Raw genomic sequence first — 22414 nt, 5'->3', positions numbered from 1 at the left:
TAGCCGATGAGGGAGACAACTGCGTATGCCCTTATCGGGTAAGTTAGCTGCAGAATCTTTTCTGTGATCCTCACAAGAGGGTTATTAAAAAAAAAAAGTTGATATAGGGGACGTTGTTTTGCGCCCGCTCGGAGTCTCGCATCGGCTATGGCCGCCATTGACGGTTAATGAAATTTTAACACACGCATATAACACACTAATTTCATTGTCTCTCTAGTCTACTTACTAAGCTATCAATACAAAGTAGTATTGTGTGAGAAAAGTATTGGGTGTAGTATTGGGTTGGAGATTACGGCGCTCCCCTAAAGACCTGTTGATTTGAATCCCCCCCCCCCCTCCCCCCTCCTCCTCAAGCAAGCCGATACTGCTAAACTACATAATTTTTAAACAATTTGGCAAGTTCAAAAGATTAGTAAACATATTTCTCCATTATAAGTTGTACACTCACCTAGGCCGATATCCTTGGCGGAGAACACCCTGCCGTACAGGTCTGATATCAGGACCGAAGCCATCTCGCAGTGCGACGGCTTGTGGTCCAGCGCGATCTCCACTATCGTCTCGCACACCTGGCGAACAAACAAACAATGACTAGGCCGAATATAGACTACGCTGACCAGCGGCTAGTCGGTGTTGAAATAGTATTAGTAGGCAATGTCAATCATTAGTTTTCGTTATGTGTGACTATAGACTAGGTTGACTATCCGACTAGTAGATGCTTAATAGGCGTATTAGTCGGCAATGCCAAACATTGATTTATTTCAGTTTTAACACGTTCGGAAATCTTATCGCTTCTTAACAATTATACTACGCTATGTTTTAAAAAAAATGTATGTACTGAGAAGATTAAAAAATAAACAAAAAAAATTTTAGGCGGGTAACAGAATCGAGCAATTATTATTATATATTTATTTTATTTATTTAAATTGCTCTACCTAGTATCTACCACATCATACATTAGTGGCAAAGCAACTATACAGCCCGATGCCTACCGGCTTCTCTTTTAGGTTTATTTACGTCCGTCTTCGTTTTTGTTTTCTGTTACATAAGCCGCGATATGTTAACTAAGGCAACTTTGTTTTTTACATCGGGTTACCTTTTACAAATTTTTATCCTTCGCCACTGTTCAGTGCCGGATTTATATTTTCTATGAGTGTAGGCCACTTTATTCCCGTCGCCCCATTTAGGTAGCTTTATGTATAATATGTATATAGGTTTGAAAAATACTTAATAATTTCTATTTGTTTGGATTATGGAAGGCACTAAAGTTAAATAAACGAATGATTAATAACTGTTGCTGGACCCGATTTTCCAGCGGAATGTTTGCCGGCAAACATGACAGCTACATGACATTACGTGTGTCACGGGAATATAACCTTATTATATACTACATAATAAGGTTATTTTTCCGTGACGCGTAATGTCATGTAACTGTCATGTAGCTGTCATGTTTGCCGGCAAACATTCCGATGCTAAATGGGTTAAATCAGGTGAGCGTCCTCTGAAATCTGTCGTCCCCAAGAGGCTGCCGCCCATAGACCGCGGCCTATACGGCCTATTTACAAATCCAGGACTGCCACTGTTATACATATTATCTTATAGTTTGAAATGTAGAAAAACAAAAAGACACAAGCGATACGAGCGCGTCGTGCGCCGCCTCCGCATGCACAATGTATGTGATTTGCAAAACTAATTTGCGACGCGCGCCTGCGATGACGGTACTTTACAAGATTATATTTGAAATTTTACGTTAAATTGTAAATATTTTTTTAGTCTAGTACTGTAAAGTGACTCCATTGGTGAGCGGGATATGCTCCAGACACTGGGGTAGTGTGGTTTAATCCATAATAATAATTATTTTTATACTTTTCTACTATATCTGCGTATATTTTACAATATTTTACTTTTATTTGTTATTGACGGACCGAGTTTTTGCAATTACCAACCATCTTCTCTGTTGAAATTTATATATTTTATATTTTAATATGGCACGGATTTGTGGCTTGACTAATCTAGTATATTGTTTTGAGCAACAGCACACTTCATAGAGCGACGCTGTTTCACGTCAACTATGTAGTTTTACGTTATATTTATTTTCAACCGACTTCAACAAAGATGGTTCCCTATTCGACGTATTTTTTTTAATTAATCTCTGTTAAATTTTTAATCAATAATTACACTGTTATTATACATAAGAGCGATATGGCTTCAAAAATAATCTTAATTAATCTTTAATAGTATTATGTACTGATAAGTTTGTTTATACATAGCGCATACATAGATTTTTACTATCACAACACAAGGATTACGATAAATAATCAATGTTTCGATAAATTATTATCATCACTCCATAGTATAAAACAAAGTCGCTTTCTCTGTCCCTATGTGTGCTTAAATCTTTAAAACTACGCAACGGATTTTGTTGCGTTTTTTTTTTAATAGATAGAGTGATTCAAGAGGAAGGTTTATATGTATAATAATAACATCCATTAAATAGTCAGCATTGCACCCGTGCGAAGCCGGGGCGGGTCGCTAGTTATTATTATATACTTTAAAAAATATATCTATATTACAAACAAGCTCACGCCTTATAACTTTTTAATAAGAGCACGGCAAAGTGACCCCTCTGCACCTGATGGTAAGGAGTGGGGTCCAATAGAATTACGACTGACGAGAGATGATTACCCCTTGCCAGTCGACGCAATTATGCCGGCCCGTTGGAACCGGATATATACAGACTAATCCCGGAACCCAACACACTTACATGGGCCACTATGGCAGGTTTTAATACCTTGTGTACGGTGGTCGCTATTCGTGCGAATATAAATATTCTACCACTACACAATATCGATATTTCGTTTTCCTTACCCCTGTAATATAGTACAGTAAACGGCACAAGTCATGAGCACAGATAAATAGGGGTTGGGACGAGCGCGAGGACGTACAAATTGGACGAGTGTACAGTAGTCGAGTGGCACGTGTGAGCCAATAGACAGCAAGCATCGACCAACTGCGCGAAACGTTTGTCGTCAAAATTTATACTTAATAGGTACTATTGTTAATGGCTATATTGTATTAGGTTTAAAGTAAAGATATTGTACAATAATATCAGCCCTGTATTATATGCTGTCCCATTGCTGGACACGGGCCTCCTCTACTACTGAGAGGGATTAGGCCTTAGTCCACCACGCTGGCCTTGTGCGGATTGGTAGACTTCACACACCCTCGAAAATTCCTATAGAGAATTTCTCAGTTACGCAGTTTTCCTTACAATGTTTTCCTTCACCGTTAAAGCAAGCGATATTTCACAAAGAATACACACATATTTTTTTTGAAAAGTCAGAGGTGTGTGCTCTTGGGATTTGAACCTGCGGACATTCGTCTCGGCAGTTCGTTCCACAACTAATTAGGCTATCGCCGCTTTTCATATTGTACAAATGATAAATAAAAATGACCAATCACGAGTGTGCTCACGTCTCGTGCCGCGTATAGTTGTACTCACTAGATGGCTCCGTTTGGCGGTGACGAACTCGAGGAAGTCCTCGGCCGCCGCGTGAGTGTCTCCATGCTCCAGGTACTCCAGGATCACAGGCTCCGACTTGCGCTGCGGACCACACCTCACCAATTAATACCGGCTTTAACGATAGGTGAATTGGACAACTTGAGTTCCGGCGAATGTATTGTGGAGTTCAGCGCAGAGAATTTTTTTACTGTCAAACTATTATCAACGTTATCTTCATTGAAATAATATTTAAAATCCTTTAACACAACAATAAATTGCATTATATAGTTGTGTTAATCGATTTTGAATATTATTTCAATGAAAACAATACCGATAATAGTTTGACAGTAAAAAAAATCTGCGCTGCGTCCCGCCATACATGCGCCGGCGCTGTTTATAATTTTTACATTACAACTGGTTTATTACAACTGCGTTAAGATGCGCACTAAGTTTAGAACTTGTATCGCGTATCCTTTACAAACCAGTATCAATAATTAAATTTGTCAGACTCTAGTTAGAAATCACAAAGTTACAAAAAAGAAAACAAATAACAATAAAAAATAATGATAACTACAAAAATTCTCTATAAAGAATGAACTACTAAACTAAAACAGCACAAATTTCCTATGTACTGTTAATAATCTAGAAAAATATAATATGACTATAAACTCTTAAAATTAATTACATAACCAAAACTGTTGAGATCAATACGAATGTAGAAAAAACAGTGGCAGGGTAAGACAATAAGAACCATTGTGTATGTGTGTGTGTATGTGTATGTGTGTGTGTGTGTTAGTCACCCAAAGTAGTTAATAATTCTTCGGTATCTTGGTATGACAGTGTCAGAAGCCACTCAGTTAATTTAGATTTTAACTTGCTCGACGGCAGCATCTTAATATTAGGTATTCGGCGACATACCTCATTGTAGATGTGAGGCAGCAAAAAGGAAGGGAGTCGTTTGATGAAAGCAGTGTGTATCGTGGCAGTTGGAATACGATAAATACGGCGCTGACACAGGTGTTCAAATTCCTCAGAGTTAATTGCTCTTTTGTGTGAAATAATAACAGCTTTGAGTATGTAAATTTGTCGTACTCGCAGTACTTTACACTCGGAATAAAGTTCGTCTGTAGAGAATCTGAAAGGTTTCCGCAACATCACCTTTAAAACAGATCGCTGAGCTCTCTCGAGTTCCATGAATTTAGTTTTGATCGCTCCACCCCACGCAAGAATGCAGTAGTACAGCAGAGACTGTGAAAACGCCTTGTATATCATCAATAGAATTTCTCTAGGAAGGTGTCGTAGAGCTTTAATAACATAAATGGATTTTCTAATTCTGCAACTGAGAAATGTAAGATGCTTTTTAAAACATAGGTTTTCATCGATTACAACCCCTAGATATAGAATGTTGTCAGTGTAGATGATACTTTCACAGTTACACACAGAAACATCAACACAACGAGTGTGAACTCTTAAGGAAGGCAAGACAGAGGGTTTAGATGCAAGCGTTTTGTAAAAAATCGATAGCTTTAGATTTCTTTAAGTTCAATGTTAATAAGTTTTGTTGTAGCCAATGGAAGACTGTTTCCATTGTAGATTTAGCATTATCAACAATTCTGTTCCAAGAAGAATCGTGGAAAATCAAAGCAGTATCATCTGCATAACAAAAAATCTGACAATTCAATTCAGGTAATTCTAATAAATCGTTAATGTAGATGATAAAAAGAGTCGGGCCAAGAATGCTACCCTGCGGAACGCCAACATCGACTGTAAGTTCATTGCTTAAATAGGGACCAATTCTGACTCGTTGGCGACGTTCCGAAAGATAGTCACGGAACCAGTCATTTGCTATTCCTCTAATTCCTCTCATCTCAAGCTTTCGTAAAAGTAATTGAACCGATACAGTATCGAAGGCCTTGGCAAGGTCAAGAAAGACTCCCAAGCAACATTTCCCATGATCCAAGTCCTTCGACACTGCATCAACCAAGGAGAGAACGGCGTCCTCAGTAGACTTTTTGCGCCTAAACCCAAATTGGCTATCAGAGAGTAAGTTGTATTTCTCAAGGAACGATATGAGTTGTTTATTGACAACCTTCTCCAAGAGCTTTCCAAAAATATTTAATAATGAGATGGGCCTATAATTATTTGGATTCAAAGCATCGCCATCCTTATGGATTGGCGTGACGACGGCTAGTTTCCAGATTTTGGGAACGACTCCATTTGTAAAGCTTAAGTTGAAAATATGTGTTAGTGGGACGAGAATATAGTCTTTAATTGATTTCAGAATAAAAGGAGTGAAACCATCAAGTCCTGGGGCACTATCAGTTTTGAGATTATCTATCCATTTACCAATTTCAAAGGAATCTGTAGGTTTTAAAAAGAAGGAATGCTTAGAAGAAACAACTGATTTGTATTTGGAAACTAGAGAGTTTTCTGTAGTATGTAAGTCTTTAAGAATTTTTTGAGCAAGTCGTTTTCCTACATTGGTAAAATGTTCATTGCAAATATTAAGAGAATCCACGGGATTTTCTGCAATAGTAGTGAGTTGGTTAGGGACAGCACGAGAAATAGGAATATTGCAGATGTTTTTTATTGCTTTCCACATTTTTTTTGGATTACTTTTGTTCTCAAGAACAGTTTTGCTTTCGTGCTCAGCTTTGAGTCGTTGTTGTAGTGCAAAAGAAAATTCCGATATCTTTTGTAAGAAGTTTGGATTATGTCATTATCAGGGTTCTTTCTAGCTTCAATGTGAAGTTTGTCTCTATTTCTTTGACAGCGCATGAGGCCCGGGGTGATCCAAGGCTTAATATTACGATTAGCACGTTTAATGGGAATTTGCTTAGTGTTACGGGTGATGACTGCGTTTAATTGTTCAATGAAACTTTCAGCTGCTAGATTAATATCTGTCATCTCTAATATTTCTGCCCAGTCGTTTTTACGTAGGTCATGAACTATTCCAGGGACGTCAGTTTTGACTTTATACTTAGTTGCCTTTAGAGTGTCTTTTCGATTCGGTGCCCCTAGACTAAGTAAGCAGATGTCGTGATCGGTTATGCTTGAGCGACATACTATACCGAAAGAGCTTAGCGTATCCTTTACAAAAATGTGATCTAAGCATGAGGGTCCTCTGGTTGGAATAGAAATAGCTGGAAGCAAATTGTGACTTGCCAGCAGGCAGAGATAGTCTGAACAATCCTTACTTAAGGAGGCGCTGCATATGTCCAGGTTAATATCTCCAGCGAGTATAACAGATTGGCGATCTGTAATCTGCGATAATTTGTCATCAAGAAAATTTAAAAAGTTACTAGCGTCCTTAAAGGAAGGGGAGCGGTAAATACCTAATATAGTTATTTGGTTGTTAATTTGAATCTGTAAACAATTGCAGTCCTGACATGAGGGTTCCTGTACTACAGCATTCCAAGTATCCTTGACATAGGCAGTGATTCCACCACATCTGTTTATTATTGTGTTGGTGTAAAAAACAGCATAACCAGGTATTTGTGGTATGTGGGAGTTTTCATTGAGCCAGCATTCGGATAGAATTATTACGTCTGGTTCAACGCAAAGTCGTTTCAGTGTTACAAGCAACTCGTCAAAATTTCGTTGGATGCTTCGAATATTATATGAGAGAAGTATAAATCGGGAATCCTTTAAAAACAGATCTTGACACTGATCAGGGCTCTCAAGCAAATGACATTTAATGGACAGAGATTTATCGATGTTATCCTGAAGATCGAACATTATTTGAACTTGAGGCAACAACTCGTATTATTAGACAGTAACAAAATATGCATTTGCTTGAGAGAATCTGTTTGGCATTGAGTGACCAAGTTTGTGAGGTGGTGAATGTGAGAAGTGTTTTTGGTGAGTATTTCGATGTGTTGTGTTTATGTGCAAGATTTTTCGAAGAATAAGTAAATATGTAACCCGTACGATTCTTATTAAGCCTTAATACAGAATAGGAACTTAAATTATTTAGCATTAATGTTAGCATGGTTGATATTAGGAAATTTACAATCCATAATCTTAAGTTCCAAGTCAGTATGCGAATGGATTTGAAAACCCGGTGTGTTTTCAGCTTTTCTAATATAAATTGCACCATTCCGCACCCAACAGAAACGAAAACCATGTTTTTGCGCTTGAAGTCTTGCATCTCGAAATAAATTCCGATTAGCTTTAGTAAGGCGTTCATTGATATATAACTTTTGAGGGGGTTTTGAAGTGATGTTTTCAGTAGTCAGATTACGCCTGACTTTAGCAGCCTTAAGGAGTTCATCTTTTTTCATCCGGCGTTGCAGTTTGACAATAATGGGACGCGGTTTGTTGACTGTAGTTGCAGTAGTCAAGACATTAGCGCGCTTGGGTCCAATTCGCACTACTTCATCGATGTCACTCTCCTTGAGTTCTACGCCAACTTTCTGAGCGGTTAGAAGGGTTAAGTGGGTGAGATTCTCATTATCTTCCTCCGGCATACCAATTAACTCTATCTCGTTTTTTAAGGATCGTTGCTCTTGTTCAGCGATTTTTTGTTGAAGTTCATCAACGGTGGACTTTAATGATAAAATTTCACTGTCTTTGGCTTCGAATATCTTAGAATACTCATCGAGTCTGTCTTCCAGTGACTTAGAGAAAGCTTTAGTCTGATCCTTAATTTCCTGTCTTACTTGACCGATCTCAAGCCTCAGTTGCTGAATTTCAGAAAGTAAAGAGGAAACGTCTAAGTTGCTATTTAGTGGTAAAGTATTAATGGATTTTACCTTTTGTTTATTCGACCTGGTAGTGACGGTGCTATGGTTTTTCGTTTGGTTGTCGTTCACGTTTTCATGGCTTTTTATTGGGGTACATGAATTATCCTTCTTGGGCTTAGAACATTGACATTTGGGGCAAAACCATTGCCTTTTATAATCTTGTGAGAGTGAGATAAAATGGCTCTCAGTAATATTTAAGCAGTGTAGGCAATAAGTATCGCGACACTGCGAGCATCCCATGCAATTGTCATATTTTAAGTTGCTCTTACAGCCGCCGCATGAAGACGCCATAATTTGTTGCAGAATAGTCTCAGCTATTGAGTAAAAGTTGAAGAATAACCCTCCGAAGCGTTCGATAGAAATTATGACTCACCGTTTCGGCGGCTCAGCGTGTTGTCGTAGGTCAGTGCCGCGGCGGTTAGATTTTAAAATTTAAAATGTTTTCTTCTATATCTTGAAACTTCTTTGATATTTCTCCAAACGAACTATGCAACTTTATAGGCGGTAGGATCTTCTTTCAAATGAAACTAAACACAGTTAAGAGACTGATCGAAAATACTAAAATTATGAATTTAAAACGCGGATGAAATAAAAACGGGTGTGCTTCGAACCGAGTCTGCCGGACCATGCCGGACATGTAGCTATATTTTCTTTAAAAAGTGTAAAAAATATCTCATTGATTTTTTTCTATTAACTAAATTAGTAAAAATGTGTACCAGTTATCATACACACGAGCGATAGAAGCAAAGTTAATTAATTTTTGACAAATTAAAATTATGAACGATAGAACACATGTGCGTGGGTACGGGACAGACTGGAAAACAGATCATAATCGAGATTAATATTTTTTTTACCTCGCACGTGCATACTATGGCTTGATTTCCTTGCATCGTTGGTCGAACGCTATGACCTGACCTTTGAAAGAGGCTTAAGGTGGAGGCGCTAGCCGTATTTTTCGAAGCGGCTTTTTCGAAATTTATAAAACATATAGATAAAAAATTAAACATAGGTTTCTACAATGTTATTTTAACTTTGGTGGTAATTTTTTTTTTAATAATCGATAGTATGTCATTAATGTCAGAATAAAAATGCGCCTAAAATTTCCGTTGATTCCGAGCATCTACTCCTAAATTACAAACAATTTTAATTTGGAACCAACACTACTAAATAGACAATATAAGGATTCTGGTACAAAAAAAATTTCAAAAAGATTTAACATTGATTTTTACAAGTATTCGTAACTCTGCATATACTAACTAACTGTAACTTGAGCGCCGAAAATTTATTTTTTTATTCGAAGGGATACTTACAATTTGATTCCGTAGAAATGGTTAACAAAATCGTTTGCTTTTTATACTTAAATAATTTTCGAAAACACGACGCCTGTTGACATGTAACGTCGCGCGGCGTAACACGAGCCCCATGTGTGACTGTTTCCGACCGAATGTCCCATAAAATCAATCACTATGTCCCCCATAAGAGTCGGTGTAGTACGGCCCTGGTGTGCCGCTGTAGTTAGCATGCGCTCAACGCCGGGGTCGCCTCACAATGCGCATATACTAAAATCCAGTATACAGTGCGAGGGGAACGTTTTAAGTAGGAATAACCATACTAAGAAATAATGGCTACCAAGTGCGCTTGTGCAGAGTTAAACGTGTAAACACAAGCCTTCTACAAAAAAAAAATACAAATATCTGGCCATTTTTAAACATATTATTTTTCTATTTATTTGGGATAAAAAAACAATTGAACAATAAATTAAAAAAAAAGTAAGATTACATATATGTATATCAGAGATAATTGTACAACTAACTACATTATCCACTGTTAATACATTCGTATTAACGGCTATTGGGCGCGCATGCGCACGGTAAAACAAAACAAAATAAACAACATATCCTATTTGTAGTTATAAGTTACTTATGAACGCTATGAAAAAAGAAATTGATTGTGTTTAGATTTGCACAAAACCAACGTCAAATACACCGCGCTATCGATCTGCCGCCATTCTACAATATTATAATAAGATTTGCGAGTTATCCAATGTACTACAGATTATATACACGACTAGAAAGCGAATCGCGTTCGAGACGAGAGAATACTGATCGAGACGCGTTGGTAACGCAGCGCGCGTCACCCCACCGGCCACCGCTATGAAGTGCGCTAAAAAACACTTCGCGCGATAATCGCGTGCGCGGTCGACACCCGTCGACTTTGTAAACACGCTCGCTGGACCAAGGTCATACCGTATTTTGGTACAAATAAATAACGTGGGACTTTTTTTATTATTGCTTTGGGTGACGAGACAAGCTTTCCGTTCGCCTGATGGTAAACGATACAACCGCTCATAAACAGTAGAAACACCAACAACACCAACACAAGGTTGTCTGGAAGAGATCGCTGTTTAGCGATAAGACCGCCTATTGGCTCACGACTTTCGCTTGATAATTATTGTAATTACTTTATGTTGTATTCGGTGTTCACAATAAAGTGTTATCATTCATTCATTCATTCATTCATTCATTCATTCATTCAAACACTATCCAACACCTTGAAATATAAAGTACTGTTTTATATTCCACTGCGCTCGGCAACCTGAGCCATGAGATGTTAAGTCTCACTATATGCAGTATTTACACTGGCTACAATGTTCTTCAAACCGGAACACAACAGTGACTACACACTGCTGCTTGGCGGCAGAAATGGACATTGCGGTGGTACCTACCCAGACGGACTCTTACATACGAGAGACATACCACCAGTCTAACTATCCAACCTGAATGGCGTAGATATAACGCGCGATGCGACAACCGCTCTGAGATTCCACGTCGGGCAGTGACATTGTTTTTTTTTGTATTTAAAAATATATGGAAATATATGACCTTATACGTCCACCTATCCCTTCGGGGATAGTCTGATGAGTGCCTTGTTTTGAAATCACGTGAGTTCACTCGCCTGGTAACATGCAACTAGTCGTAAAAAATAGCATCGTCCCGCGGTTATGTATGGCGCTCGTCTTCCTAATGGTGTCAAGTATTGTAATGCCTAATTACATTTTCATGTATATTTCAATACGGAACAAAAACAATGCTTGTCGGCTAAAATCGACATAGCTGTGTTATTATAATAAATGCTACTTTTCTGTGATGTAATTTTTTATTATAAATTGGTTATATTTATTGATTAAGATTTATAAAAAAATATATTCTGAATTACCAAAGATATTTTACTTTTTACCCTACATTGCGTCTCACTAAAACCGGCCCTGGCCATCGCGTCCAATAAAATGCAAGCAACCTCCCGCTCCCGCTGGCACAGAATAAGAATCAGTTAGAGCGATAAACACGCAGATGCACTGTTCCAAAATATCATTTGCATTGTCCTCGATGGCTGTCGCGATACGTGAATCCGACTGATAAAACATAATTAAACAAAAATGACTTTATTACAAAGAGACAGAGATGATTTTTAAACGTGCGCTTTATCGCGCGATAGTATACTTGACACTTGAATAAAGCAAATTAATACACTGTATTTTTGTTGATTACTTAGATTTTTCTAGAATGTATATAAATGTGTCGTATGCGAATGTCCTCCTGTATAGATACCATGGCGTTGTCGATTTCCGTCACCAGCTATTTGAAGGATATTCCTCCGAGCATTAAGATCCAAGAGTAAAGATCATTGAGTATTCTTTCCGTACATTTTCGGCGCACGAGTTACCGCGGGAATATGCAAAAATTTCAGAAAATTTTAAACTACCAATATATTCCGTATTAAATTGTTACTTAAACTCTTGTTACGCGCCGCTATGCTAGCCGATGACATCGGGCGTTTCCGGAAGTATTCAAGAAGATATGTCACGCGGCGACTATTCTATTATTATTCTCTCTGGCTGGACATTGTCAAAAGAATGTCTAAAATTGTATTCTGTAATTATTTTGCTAATATAATGTTTACTGTAAAAAAGAGCGTTTTACATTCAGAAGTGGGATTATACAAATGATAATTTGAAGTTACATTGAATTCGAATGTGAAGAGAACTATCGGAATAAAACTGTGACGAATCATTGAATGCCAAAATTAAAATTACCAGATTCTCAGATTTTTAGTTACCATGGCAACGTCTACGTCTGTTGAAGTAAATATGTTGGGAATGCATATGGAATTGATGTCTGCACATTAGTACGATTCACGACATTCATAACAAAAACTTCGTTATGCCTGCTGCTTGGCTCACTGGAGAGGGTGTTTTCTTAGAAACTAAATCATTGGAGACAGGAATGACTGGAGTCATGTGAAGTCAAATCGGTGGCGCAACACTTCAGGCTGACAATGCGAACGTGCGTAACTGTTTATTTTATTTAATCTGATCTGTCTGTGGCCGTGAGCCTTTTGATAATATTCTATCTGCAGCCATGACCATTCTGATCATATTCTGTCTGTAGCCATGACCATTCTGATCATATTCTGTCTGTAACCATGAGCATTCTGATCATATTCTGTCTGTAGTCATGAGCATTCTGATCATATTCTGTCTGTGGTCATGAGCCTTCTGATTATATTCTGTCTGTAGCCATGAGCATTCTGATTAGTGTTACTAGGTCCTATTTGTTTGAAATCGGGCAACGGGTAAACAAATCGGAATCCAGGTTGAAGGTCGAAAGACAAAAAAAAAAAAAAAATACTGCAAGTCATGCTAATGTTGGTTTTCATTGCAATTTCTGTTTTAACATGGAATTATAATAGATCACGGTACAGTCGCGTCTCTAAACAACAGAACAAAATAAAACTATACCTACAGGGCTAGTGATGTGATGTGTTGTTTATTTTTTTGATAATAATGTCTTTTGATAAATTTATTGATTTTCGGGACACTTAATGTCCCAATCAGTCGCAAATCGGGACGCGTCTCCAGAACTCTGATAACCGGGATATTCCGCGCACATCGAGACACCTGGTAACACTACGTCAGAACATACTCTGTCTGATTTGACTGCTTTATTTTACTGATCTGCTTCATTAATTCTGTTTTACTTAATTTCTTTTCTGTTTTTCTATTTCTGTTTCTGGTTTAGTGTTTATATTTAATTATAAACTATATATAATATCTGTGAATTCATTAATCTTACATGGAAAGCTTACAGTCTGACATAAAGAAATTAAGCTACAATATACAGCAGGAGTACAATATTATGTGATTTGTGGTATACGAGGTTCCAAAATCCAGTCAACTGTGTTGATGTATAAATGCAATTTAGGAAAACATAGTAAAGAAAATAAGACAGAGCAAACGTTGTTGTTTAGAAATGTAATATAATATAACATACATATCTTCTGTTCCAGATACCCTCACTGATCTGGTTTGGAGCATGATAAAAAAAAAAAACTATTCTGTCTGTACTTGGACTCTTGATAAATTGAAAAGCACTGGCTTAATAATTGAAATGTTTGGTATTCTTATATAGCACTTACGCAACGGCTCTGAACAATTGATGCTCTCTAAGTACACTAATAAGGTACAATATGTGAGCAATATTTCTGCGAATGAATAAGGGTACAATATGGTGACTCTGAAATGGTATACTGGATTGTGTTGCCGTACTAGCTGTAACACTAAGCTTGGTTGGTTAACCTTCGCTCAATTTTTGATAAACAGTGGGAATGGTAATCTGAGATTGCAAAAACATTTGTATTTGTCTTTGAGTATTCTTGCAAATTTGAAGTGTACCATGGTGGTGGTGGTGGTTTATTGTTGGTAATAACATTATGAACAAAAAAAAAGTAAAATATCAGATCAAACCTTACGACTGACATCTATTATACTGCTTATGATAAGTTATTTTCTGTTAACCTGTTGAGTTGTAGAAATATTTTAACCGTGGTTTTATCGAGCAGACATGCACAAGGAATTCATGTCATGATGATACTTCAGAGATGGATGTCTTCTGATTTTAGTGGGTCATAAGAAGCTGATGTTTTAATCAAATAGTTAAAAAAAAGTATGTTTAGAGTTCAGTTATTGTCATTTTGTATATATGTAATTATATGGCGAGAAATTACAAGTAGTGTTATAATAATAAAAAAAAAAGTTGAAACATATTCGGTAGAAGTAGCGACGGATGTGTGCTTCAGTACCGATACTATTTACGGAGCCCAATTTACGGAATGTAAAATTGACATTACCGAAAATTATGTACAAATCCTGGTTCCGATGAGTTGCCAACATTGTGTAATGCATATGAAAATTGCTGTAGTTGTTTTTATTCCATGTTGGCCATGTTCTCTCTGTGCTGGTTGTTTATATAAGCGAAACATACACGTGTAGCTAACGCTGTACTTGAGTAGTGTAATTGTAAATCACATGTCTCCACATCGGCTTCGATCGCCAGTGACAGTTTTTTATAAACACTGGGGTAACGGTTAAGCCTGCTGGTTCTCTTAGTTGAATCTGGTCCAGTGTCTTGGTTATGCCTGCGATATAGAATCACTTTAGCGAGGACTTTATAGATATTTGACATCAAGTTGTAGACCTATAGTTATTTATTCCAACTGTTAAGATTTATAGTCTTCTTAGTGTTTCTTATATTTTAAATAATATCCCATTTAGAAGTGTCTTGACACGCGTGGTTTAACTGACTATTCGACTCATAGTTACGGGGTAGGCTGCGCTTTCAATTGGTTTACTGTTATAACAAACGAAAGTTTTGAAGATCCCGAGATCTCTGTCGTCTTTTTAGTTGTTTCGTCCGATTTGATCTTGAATGTTGCTATGCTCTCTGGAGTCCGTCATTCATCGAACATATTTAGAGATTGGTGAGAGAGCCCAGAAGCAATTTCTGTATCATTTTTCACACGTGAATAACCACTGCCACAGTTTACAAAGCTACGAATCTAGACTTGCTCAATTTAAAATCAGTTTTCTTGAATAAAGACGCGAGATGGCAGATATCATTCTTTTTATTTTACAAAAATGGGTTAACGTTGACATTGATAACTCTGTTTTGTTAATGAAACTTAATTTTGCTGATTCTCGTTCTGGCAACCGTCTCCATAACAGAGTGACTTTCAACTTGCCAACACGGCGAATCAATTATAGTCATCACTTGCCTTTGTGGCGAATGTATCAGTCCACAATAATATGCTTCAAGAAATTTGTATTTTAGCGGTAAAGTACCTCAGATTAAGAAACTTGGAATAATAAATTCTGTCCCTAATTTGTGAGTTCAACTAATTCGTTATTACTAATTCAAACACAATGTAACTTGTTTCCTAATTTACTTTTATTGCATGTAGAGTTCACTTCTCGAAAGTCGTGCACCCAGTTCTGTTGCTAATGTATCCGTTCTTAATTTGGAGTCTGTACATCTTATGTTATCGATTAGGTTAGAAGAGCTAGTAATAAAAAAAAAATGTTATTTTCAATCTTCTTGTGTAGTCGTATAATAGTAATTGTTGTCCACTGACTTGAAAATAATTTATTCTTAAGACCTCAGTCAATAACTATGTGAGTGTAGGTGTTAATAATGTCCCTGTTCTCGATGAGAAGTTCATTGCTGATGTTCTCTGCACCTGGAGTTTTATTTGACTATTTTTATTTTTCAGAGATTGTCTCCGGTACCGGTTCTTTAATGGTCGGATCTGTTATTTCTGCATGTGTATAATTCTTGGATGCATTTAGTAGCTTTGATAAAGACTCTCGTATTGTGGTTTCTATTATGCCGTTTTTATCCTTTATGCTGGGGATCTAATCTCTTTTTGCTGTCTGTATTTTCCCGTCTTTTTTCTTAATGCCTCTGGTCGTTTGAATGCATTTTTCTGTTTTTATAATCTGGAAGCATGGCAATCTTCCGCATGTTAGTTTTAAATATTTTATTAATTTCAGTTATGACTTTTCTAACGCTTCTTGCTTTTATGCTGTGTTACTCGTAAACCATTTGATTAATTGATTAGATTGAGTTGGTATATGTTGCGTATGCTTATTTATATGCATGAATCGTGTGCTGATAAGTCCTTATTGTGTGTTATATTATCTTGTGTGTTAACTTCCTTTGCGACTTCTATGGAGTTCTTTAGTTGTGCTTCTCATTCCTTTTCATTTGCTGCTGTCTTACTAATTGGAGGTTTTGCTTTGAAAGGTTTATTTGTTCTGGATGTTTTTTTTTAAACTTAAGTTTGGTTCTCAGCATTCTATGATTGCTACTAGTATTCAGCATTAACTGTATGTAAACTTGGATAAATAGAATGAAGGTCTTTGGTTGCTGGGAATGAAGTAAGGAAACGGGGTTTAGGTACTAACGAAAAATAAATTATATACACATATAGCGTGAAAGTTAATTGCAAAATGGATAAGTTGTTGGATATTGTGGATAAGCAAGACTTGATTGGTTTATAAAAGAGTTAATCGATCAGGAATAGTTAGTGATTTACTGGTAAAAATGTTTAAAATATAAGTATCCGATTCAGTTCTGCTTTCTCAACTTTATTTTTGTGAATACCTTTGGTATTCACTTTGCAGGATGGCCGATGTTACGCGCCGCTATGCTAGCCGATGACATCGGGCGTTTCCGGAAGTATTCGGCTGCGCGGGCAGGCTGGCAGAAGAGAAGATATGTCACGCGGCGACTATTCTATTATTATTCTCTCTGGCTGGACGTTGTCAAAAGAATGTCTAAAATTGTATTCTGTAATTATTTTGCTAATATAATGTTTACTGTAAAAAAGAGCGTTTTACACTCTGTTGCAAATTAAAATGTGTACTTAAAGAGGAGATAGGTTCAGAATTAAAAATTTTAGTCGCATTTTTATTGTGAAATTAATGACAATATCCACATTATAAAACATGTTGCAGAAAAATTATGTTAAATTTTTTCTGCATGTTTTAAAAACTTCGAGTACATAGCTTCTAAAAGTCAGCGCATAGTTTTGCTGGAGCACCTTAAGCCTTAAAATATATCCGTAGAACTATATCTCTAGATAATTGTAATTATTAAACATTAAATATTTGAGATAAGAGAATATTAAAAACCAGCGTCCAACACTAGGTCACCAGGCAGAGAGACGTAATTGTTTTTTCAATATTGAGTTAAATACATATTCGTAATCAAAAAGAAAATATGTATCATTTTTTTTTATTTTTATTATTGAAAGCCATTTTTTATGACGGTAAAACACCTCCAGCATTGTACTTACCACGACCTCTTCAGGGTCCGCCTCGACGATCACCTGCTTGAACTCCACGTCGCCATTGGTGACCGCCTCGGAGTCGTAGTTGGGGTCATTCGCGTCCTCCACGTACTCTTCCAGCAGCTCCGAGCCGGGCGCACCCCACACGCCCTTGCCGCCGGCGCCGCCTGCCAACACAGCACAACGTTACGCTTTTCCCTTGTCAGGGATAAGCAGAGCTTATCACACCCACATTCCAGCCACATTGCCAGATAGTTTAGGTGACATATAATGCCCTACTGTCATTTACCGAGCACAATTCCAGATTCCAGACGGGTACAGAGCAGAAATACACATTATCATTACCTCGGGTATTGAACCCAAGACATGTCTGCAGTCGTACAATGCAGTTCTACGTCACAGGAGCATTCCTGTCAAACACACACAAATTATCCCAGAAGGCAGATGTAACTGACGATAGTTATATTAATTTATTATATTCTATACTATCAATTGCATATTATAAAAAGGATATAAAATGATAAGTCTGATTTTTTTATGTAATAACTTTATGCATATATGATTATAAATAAATAAAATTATTGCTTTTGTATTACTCTCACATAAAAATAAAATTTTAAAGTTATTACATTATTGAAACAAGGTAAAAAAAAAACTATTTCTTGGCTAGTTGCTGTAATTATTAAAAGCAGTTTCCAGTGTAGTCAATAGTTGCTTAGAATGCCCTCTTGATTACCATTTATTTGGAGGTTTGACATAGGAAATTAACTAATATATAGTAATATCAGCCCTGCATTATATACTGTCCCACTGCTGGGCATGGGCCTCCTCTACTACTGAGGGATTAAGCCTTAGTCCACCACGCTGGCCTAGTACCGATTAGTAGACTTCACACACCTAGATATGGGTAATACATAAAAATAAAAAATATATAAAAAACTGAGTCTTTCATTCAAATGGAATAACAAGCAAAAGCTACCTGGATATTAAAAGGCTGCAACATTTTTATAAAATTAAATTGTATCATATTTGGGTTTGAAATGATGACATATGTAGCTTTTATCAATTTGTAACTCTGATGCCAATTGCAGACCAAAAATTGAGCCTAAGTTTGTTCAGCTGAGCTGAATAAATTATGTATATACAAACCTAAGTTTACTTAGTTTAGCAGTTTTAACAAAAGTATGAAAAAATGTCAGCTATGGAAGCTAAGTTAAACTAACTTAGCTTATGGTCTGCAACGGCATTATTCCACATTAAAAAAACCTATACATTATCATCAATAATAATTAATTCTTAAACATTTTTGTGATGCAATAAACTTCTTTTTTTTTAATACCAGTATCAATTAAATACCCAGCTGGCTTCAAATGTTATAAGTGAAAAAGTAACTTGCACACACCCTTCTGTATCCTCTTTGGTACTGTGAAATTTTCTAACAGAGGTCATTAGGAAAAAACGTTTGCCTGTCTTATTTTTCTTCTATATTAAAAAATAAAATCTCGTGTTGAAGCTGTGCTTTGTATGGCAGGTAATAAGAAATGTGGAAGTTTTATTCAATGTACAACAAATATAATTCAATATACTCAAGTTAATTGAAAACAATTAATAATAGTAATAAATTAAAACCCAGAATGTTCGCAAAGTAAATACACCTGCTAAATATCCTAATAAGAATTTATGAACTCTTACGACCTTCTCAGACGACTGTATTAATGATATAACGAGTCATTGCTTTGTTCTCAAAAAAAAAAAACAATAAAACCCCGTGTGACCAGCTGCGGCGCTCCCGCGCGCCGCTTTAAATTTCGAACGAGAACCAAAATAGCCTTGGATGTCGAAAGTTGTTTACAATCAACCGTTACGTAATATGTCATTCAACTATAATCGGCCCACAAGCAGATAAAGCGGCCAGCCTCATATTATTTATACATCAGTAGCCAAACGAACTGCGCAGAAACGCTACGTGACCTTCACACCGCGTCCGCTTTACACAAAACCACCATAAAACTACACACTGCGTAGTAAACAATATTACGTAAATTTGACCCAAAATGCAGCTGGAAACACGTTGACATGTTCTAGAACTTTCCCGGGCCCGACCGATTTGTTTATCGATAGACAAAGATATGACTGACACGCACCTTTCTTGGGCAGCCCTCTGCCGTGCTCGTTAGCGCGGCCGGCGGCTATTCTTCCAACTGCGGTATTTGGGCAATGGAGCAACCACAGTAACACCCTCTTTGCTATTCGAGCGTGCGTATTTTTTATTCTTGCGACGTAACTTATCGCTGTGCGATGTAGTGGCGTCGCCGGCGCCCTCGTCACCGACCGGCTTTTCATCGGCCGCCACGTTTTCAGAGTCAGAAGCATTTCGCTCGACTTCCATCGCGGCGGATCGGATTACTCAATTTCTATTAAACTTGCAATCTGTCGTCGAAGTTCACAATGTGATATCGTTGGACTCCAACAAGAATGTCTAGTATCGCTACTGTATATAATTATTGCAGATAAACAACAATGTGGGACGTACGATCAAAATATATTTGTTTTGAGTGCACACCGGAATGAAGTTAGCAAAATAACATGGCGGCGACAGTACTGCCAATATAAAATTAAACTATGTGCTTGTTGGTACTACGTAAACTCGATTTTAAAACGGAGTGGCCAAAGAGAATATAATCACTACGTTTTAGAGTGGCGCGCATCAAATAATAAGAATCATTACACAATATACTTATGCTAGATTAGTTCAAATCTCAAAATGCTCGATATTTATTATTTGATTTCTTGTATTTGTTAGAGGTAATCTTACGAACAGCTAAACGAATTTGGATGAAATTTGATACACTGGTAGACTTTGTCCTGGATTGACACATAGGTTACTGTTTATTTGAATAATTTCAATGACTAAATATAAAGAGGACAGGCCTCAAAAGTTAGCTATATGAATAAGTTATATGTATGTTATCCCTAACATACAGACGACTCGACGCAGAATTGTCAATATATATGTCTATCTCTTTTACTCAAAGCTTATTTGGAACGCAAGAAACAAAGACAAAAATAATTGCTTTCTTCGAATATGGCACTATTTCGTTTCCTTCAACACACTGGGACCGCCTTGCGGCAGAAACGCCATTTATTGCAGCCCAGCCAGCAAGTACATGTAGTGTCAGACGATGTAAACAAATCTTCATAAATATTGAATTTAAAGTAATATAATCATATTCTCAATTGTTTAGTTTGTTTATTAGTGTATTTGTTAAGTTTCGAAAGTGACTCAGTGTTGTGTGAAAGGATGCAAATCGAATTCACGCAAAGAAAGACCCCCGGAAATATCTTTCATAGGTTAGTAACTGTTTTACCGAAAATTAGTAAATATCTTTCTATATTTACTTTTTGGATTTGTTTTTATCAATTAAAATTATATGTGGATCTTGTTTGATAAGCTTTGAACCCTTTTAGGCGTGATTTATATCCATTAAAATCATGATGTTTGTTTACACACGAGCTTAGGGATGGGTGGATTTGTTTAGAAATTTATTGATATCGATATTTTAACAGACGCCCGTTTATCAGTTACGGATTTTGTCTTTGAAGGAATGTTAGAGCACACATCAATATTGTGTTGTCCAGAACGACAAACTAAGTGAAATTGATTGTTTTTTTTTTTTTAATACCAAAAATTTAAAACCAAGGCAAAATGAATTGAGAATATTAGGCGACGTGATTGGAATCCTACACCAAATACATATATTCGTTCTTTACATTTTGAGAAGAAATGCATAAACCACACGTTTAATTAACGCGAGTAAAAGATAACTGTTTTCCAACAATATTCCCGATAAGTAAAATAGTAATGGATTATTACTCGACCTTAATAGTAATATTACTTTAATATATTGCTATGAATAAAATTAGAATTGTTACATAAAAGAATAGATAAACATAAAAGAAACAACATAAAGATGAAATGTAAGATATACTTACTTATTTTTACAATTGGCGGTCTTATGTTTCGAGCAACCTTTGCATGCACGTAAATAGATACATAATCATATTGTTGTTATTGCAAATAATTATTATAATTGATTATCTTAACCATCATCTTTACGCTCATTGATTTTAGTTTGTTGAAACGTAGTTATGTTTCTCGATCAAAGAGCATAATAATAAAAATAAATAAAACCAACCAAATAATTGGCTACGCTATCTTATTCCATTTATCATGTATTTAAGTAAATATCTTAATCTGTAACTTAAATTTTTAGCAAGGAATAGTGCAACATACAAATATAGATCAAACACAACTGGATGTTTGTCACAACAGGTACTGCTTTCTTTAACAATTGTTACTTATAAATCAGTTTCAGTTTGTTTGTTTATAATATGGTTTGTTATATTTATATTATGGTAGAACCTAACCCCTTTCGTATTTGATCTTTTAGGCTTGTTTGTCTCTCTTTAATTCTTCGATGTCGATACAAAATTTCGATACTAGCATATCACTATTGTAGAGGCGGAGAGTCGGCGCCATTTTATGCATTAAATGTGCCGCATGTCACGTGACCATCACTCATCCTCTATACTCTTTTATCATTGAATAATTTGCGTTTTGGAAGACATGGATCAAAGAGGAATTATAACATATGGAAATGAATTATAATATATATAATATACATGATATGGATTTTTTAGGCAAGTGACGCTAGCGTTATATAGGTGGCACAATAAATCGCTAGTGTCTTGGGTTTGTTTGTGATAAGGATTTTCAAGCAGACGAACCCGCCAGAAATACCTAGGACATCTATGATCTAAAGTCTGTCCCGTTTCGGTTTCAAAGACATTGTAGCCGTGTTTTTTATCTCTAAGCTTTTATTTAAATATTTTCATTGCACGTTTTTCTGTGCAAAGCAGCAGAAATGTGTGTCCTTTATTTTTAGGTGGTACTTTTTATTTGTTTGTTTTTGCTTTGTTATTT

General features: G+C 36.5%; 2 protein-coding genes across 3 annotated transcripts in view; one reads left to right on the top strand and one right to left on the bottom strand.

Annotated features, from left to right (window-relative positions):
- Nucleotides 1-22414, top strand: part of LOC115453150 — a 54151-nt gene that overhangs the window by 10259 nt on the left and 21478 nt on the right. The gene's annotated exons all lie outside the window — the stretch shown is intronic.
- Nucleotides 1-22414, bottom strand: part of LOC115453149 (programmed cell death protein 4) — a 31940-nt gene that overhangs the window by 6883 nt on the left and 2643 nt on the right. The window contains exons 1-4 of one of the 2 annotated variants that reach the window (XM_037443061.1): nucleotides 19575-20026; nucleotides 17437-17597; nucleotides 3500-3601; nucleotides 449-566 (exon numbers count right to left, since the gene is read on the bottom strand). In XM_037443061.1, coding sequence (XP_037298958.1) covers nucleotides 449-566; nucleotides 3500-3601; nucleotides 17437-17597; nucleotides 19575-19803 — 610 coding nt within the window. In that variant the 5' untranslated portion in view covers nucleotides 19804-20026. Of the gene's footprint in view, nucleotides 1-448; nucleotides 567-3499; nucleotides 3602-17436; nucleotides 17598-19574; nucleotides 20027-22414 lie in introns of those variants that run through there. The other variant, XM_037443060.1, reaches the window with a different exon arrangement.

The sequence above is a fragment of the Manduca sexta genome, chromosome 26 (assembly GCF_014839805.1).
Source record: "Manduca sexta isolate Smith_Timp_Sample1 chromosome 26, JHU_Msex_v1.0, whole genome shotgun sequence".
Classification (NCBI taxonomy): domain Eukaryota; kingdom Metazoa; phylum Arthropoda; class Insecta; order Lepidoptera; family Sphingidae; genus Manduca; species Manduca sexta.
This window is presented reverse-complemented; position numbering and strand designations above follow the sequence as displayed.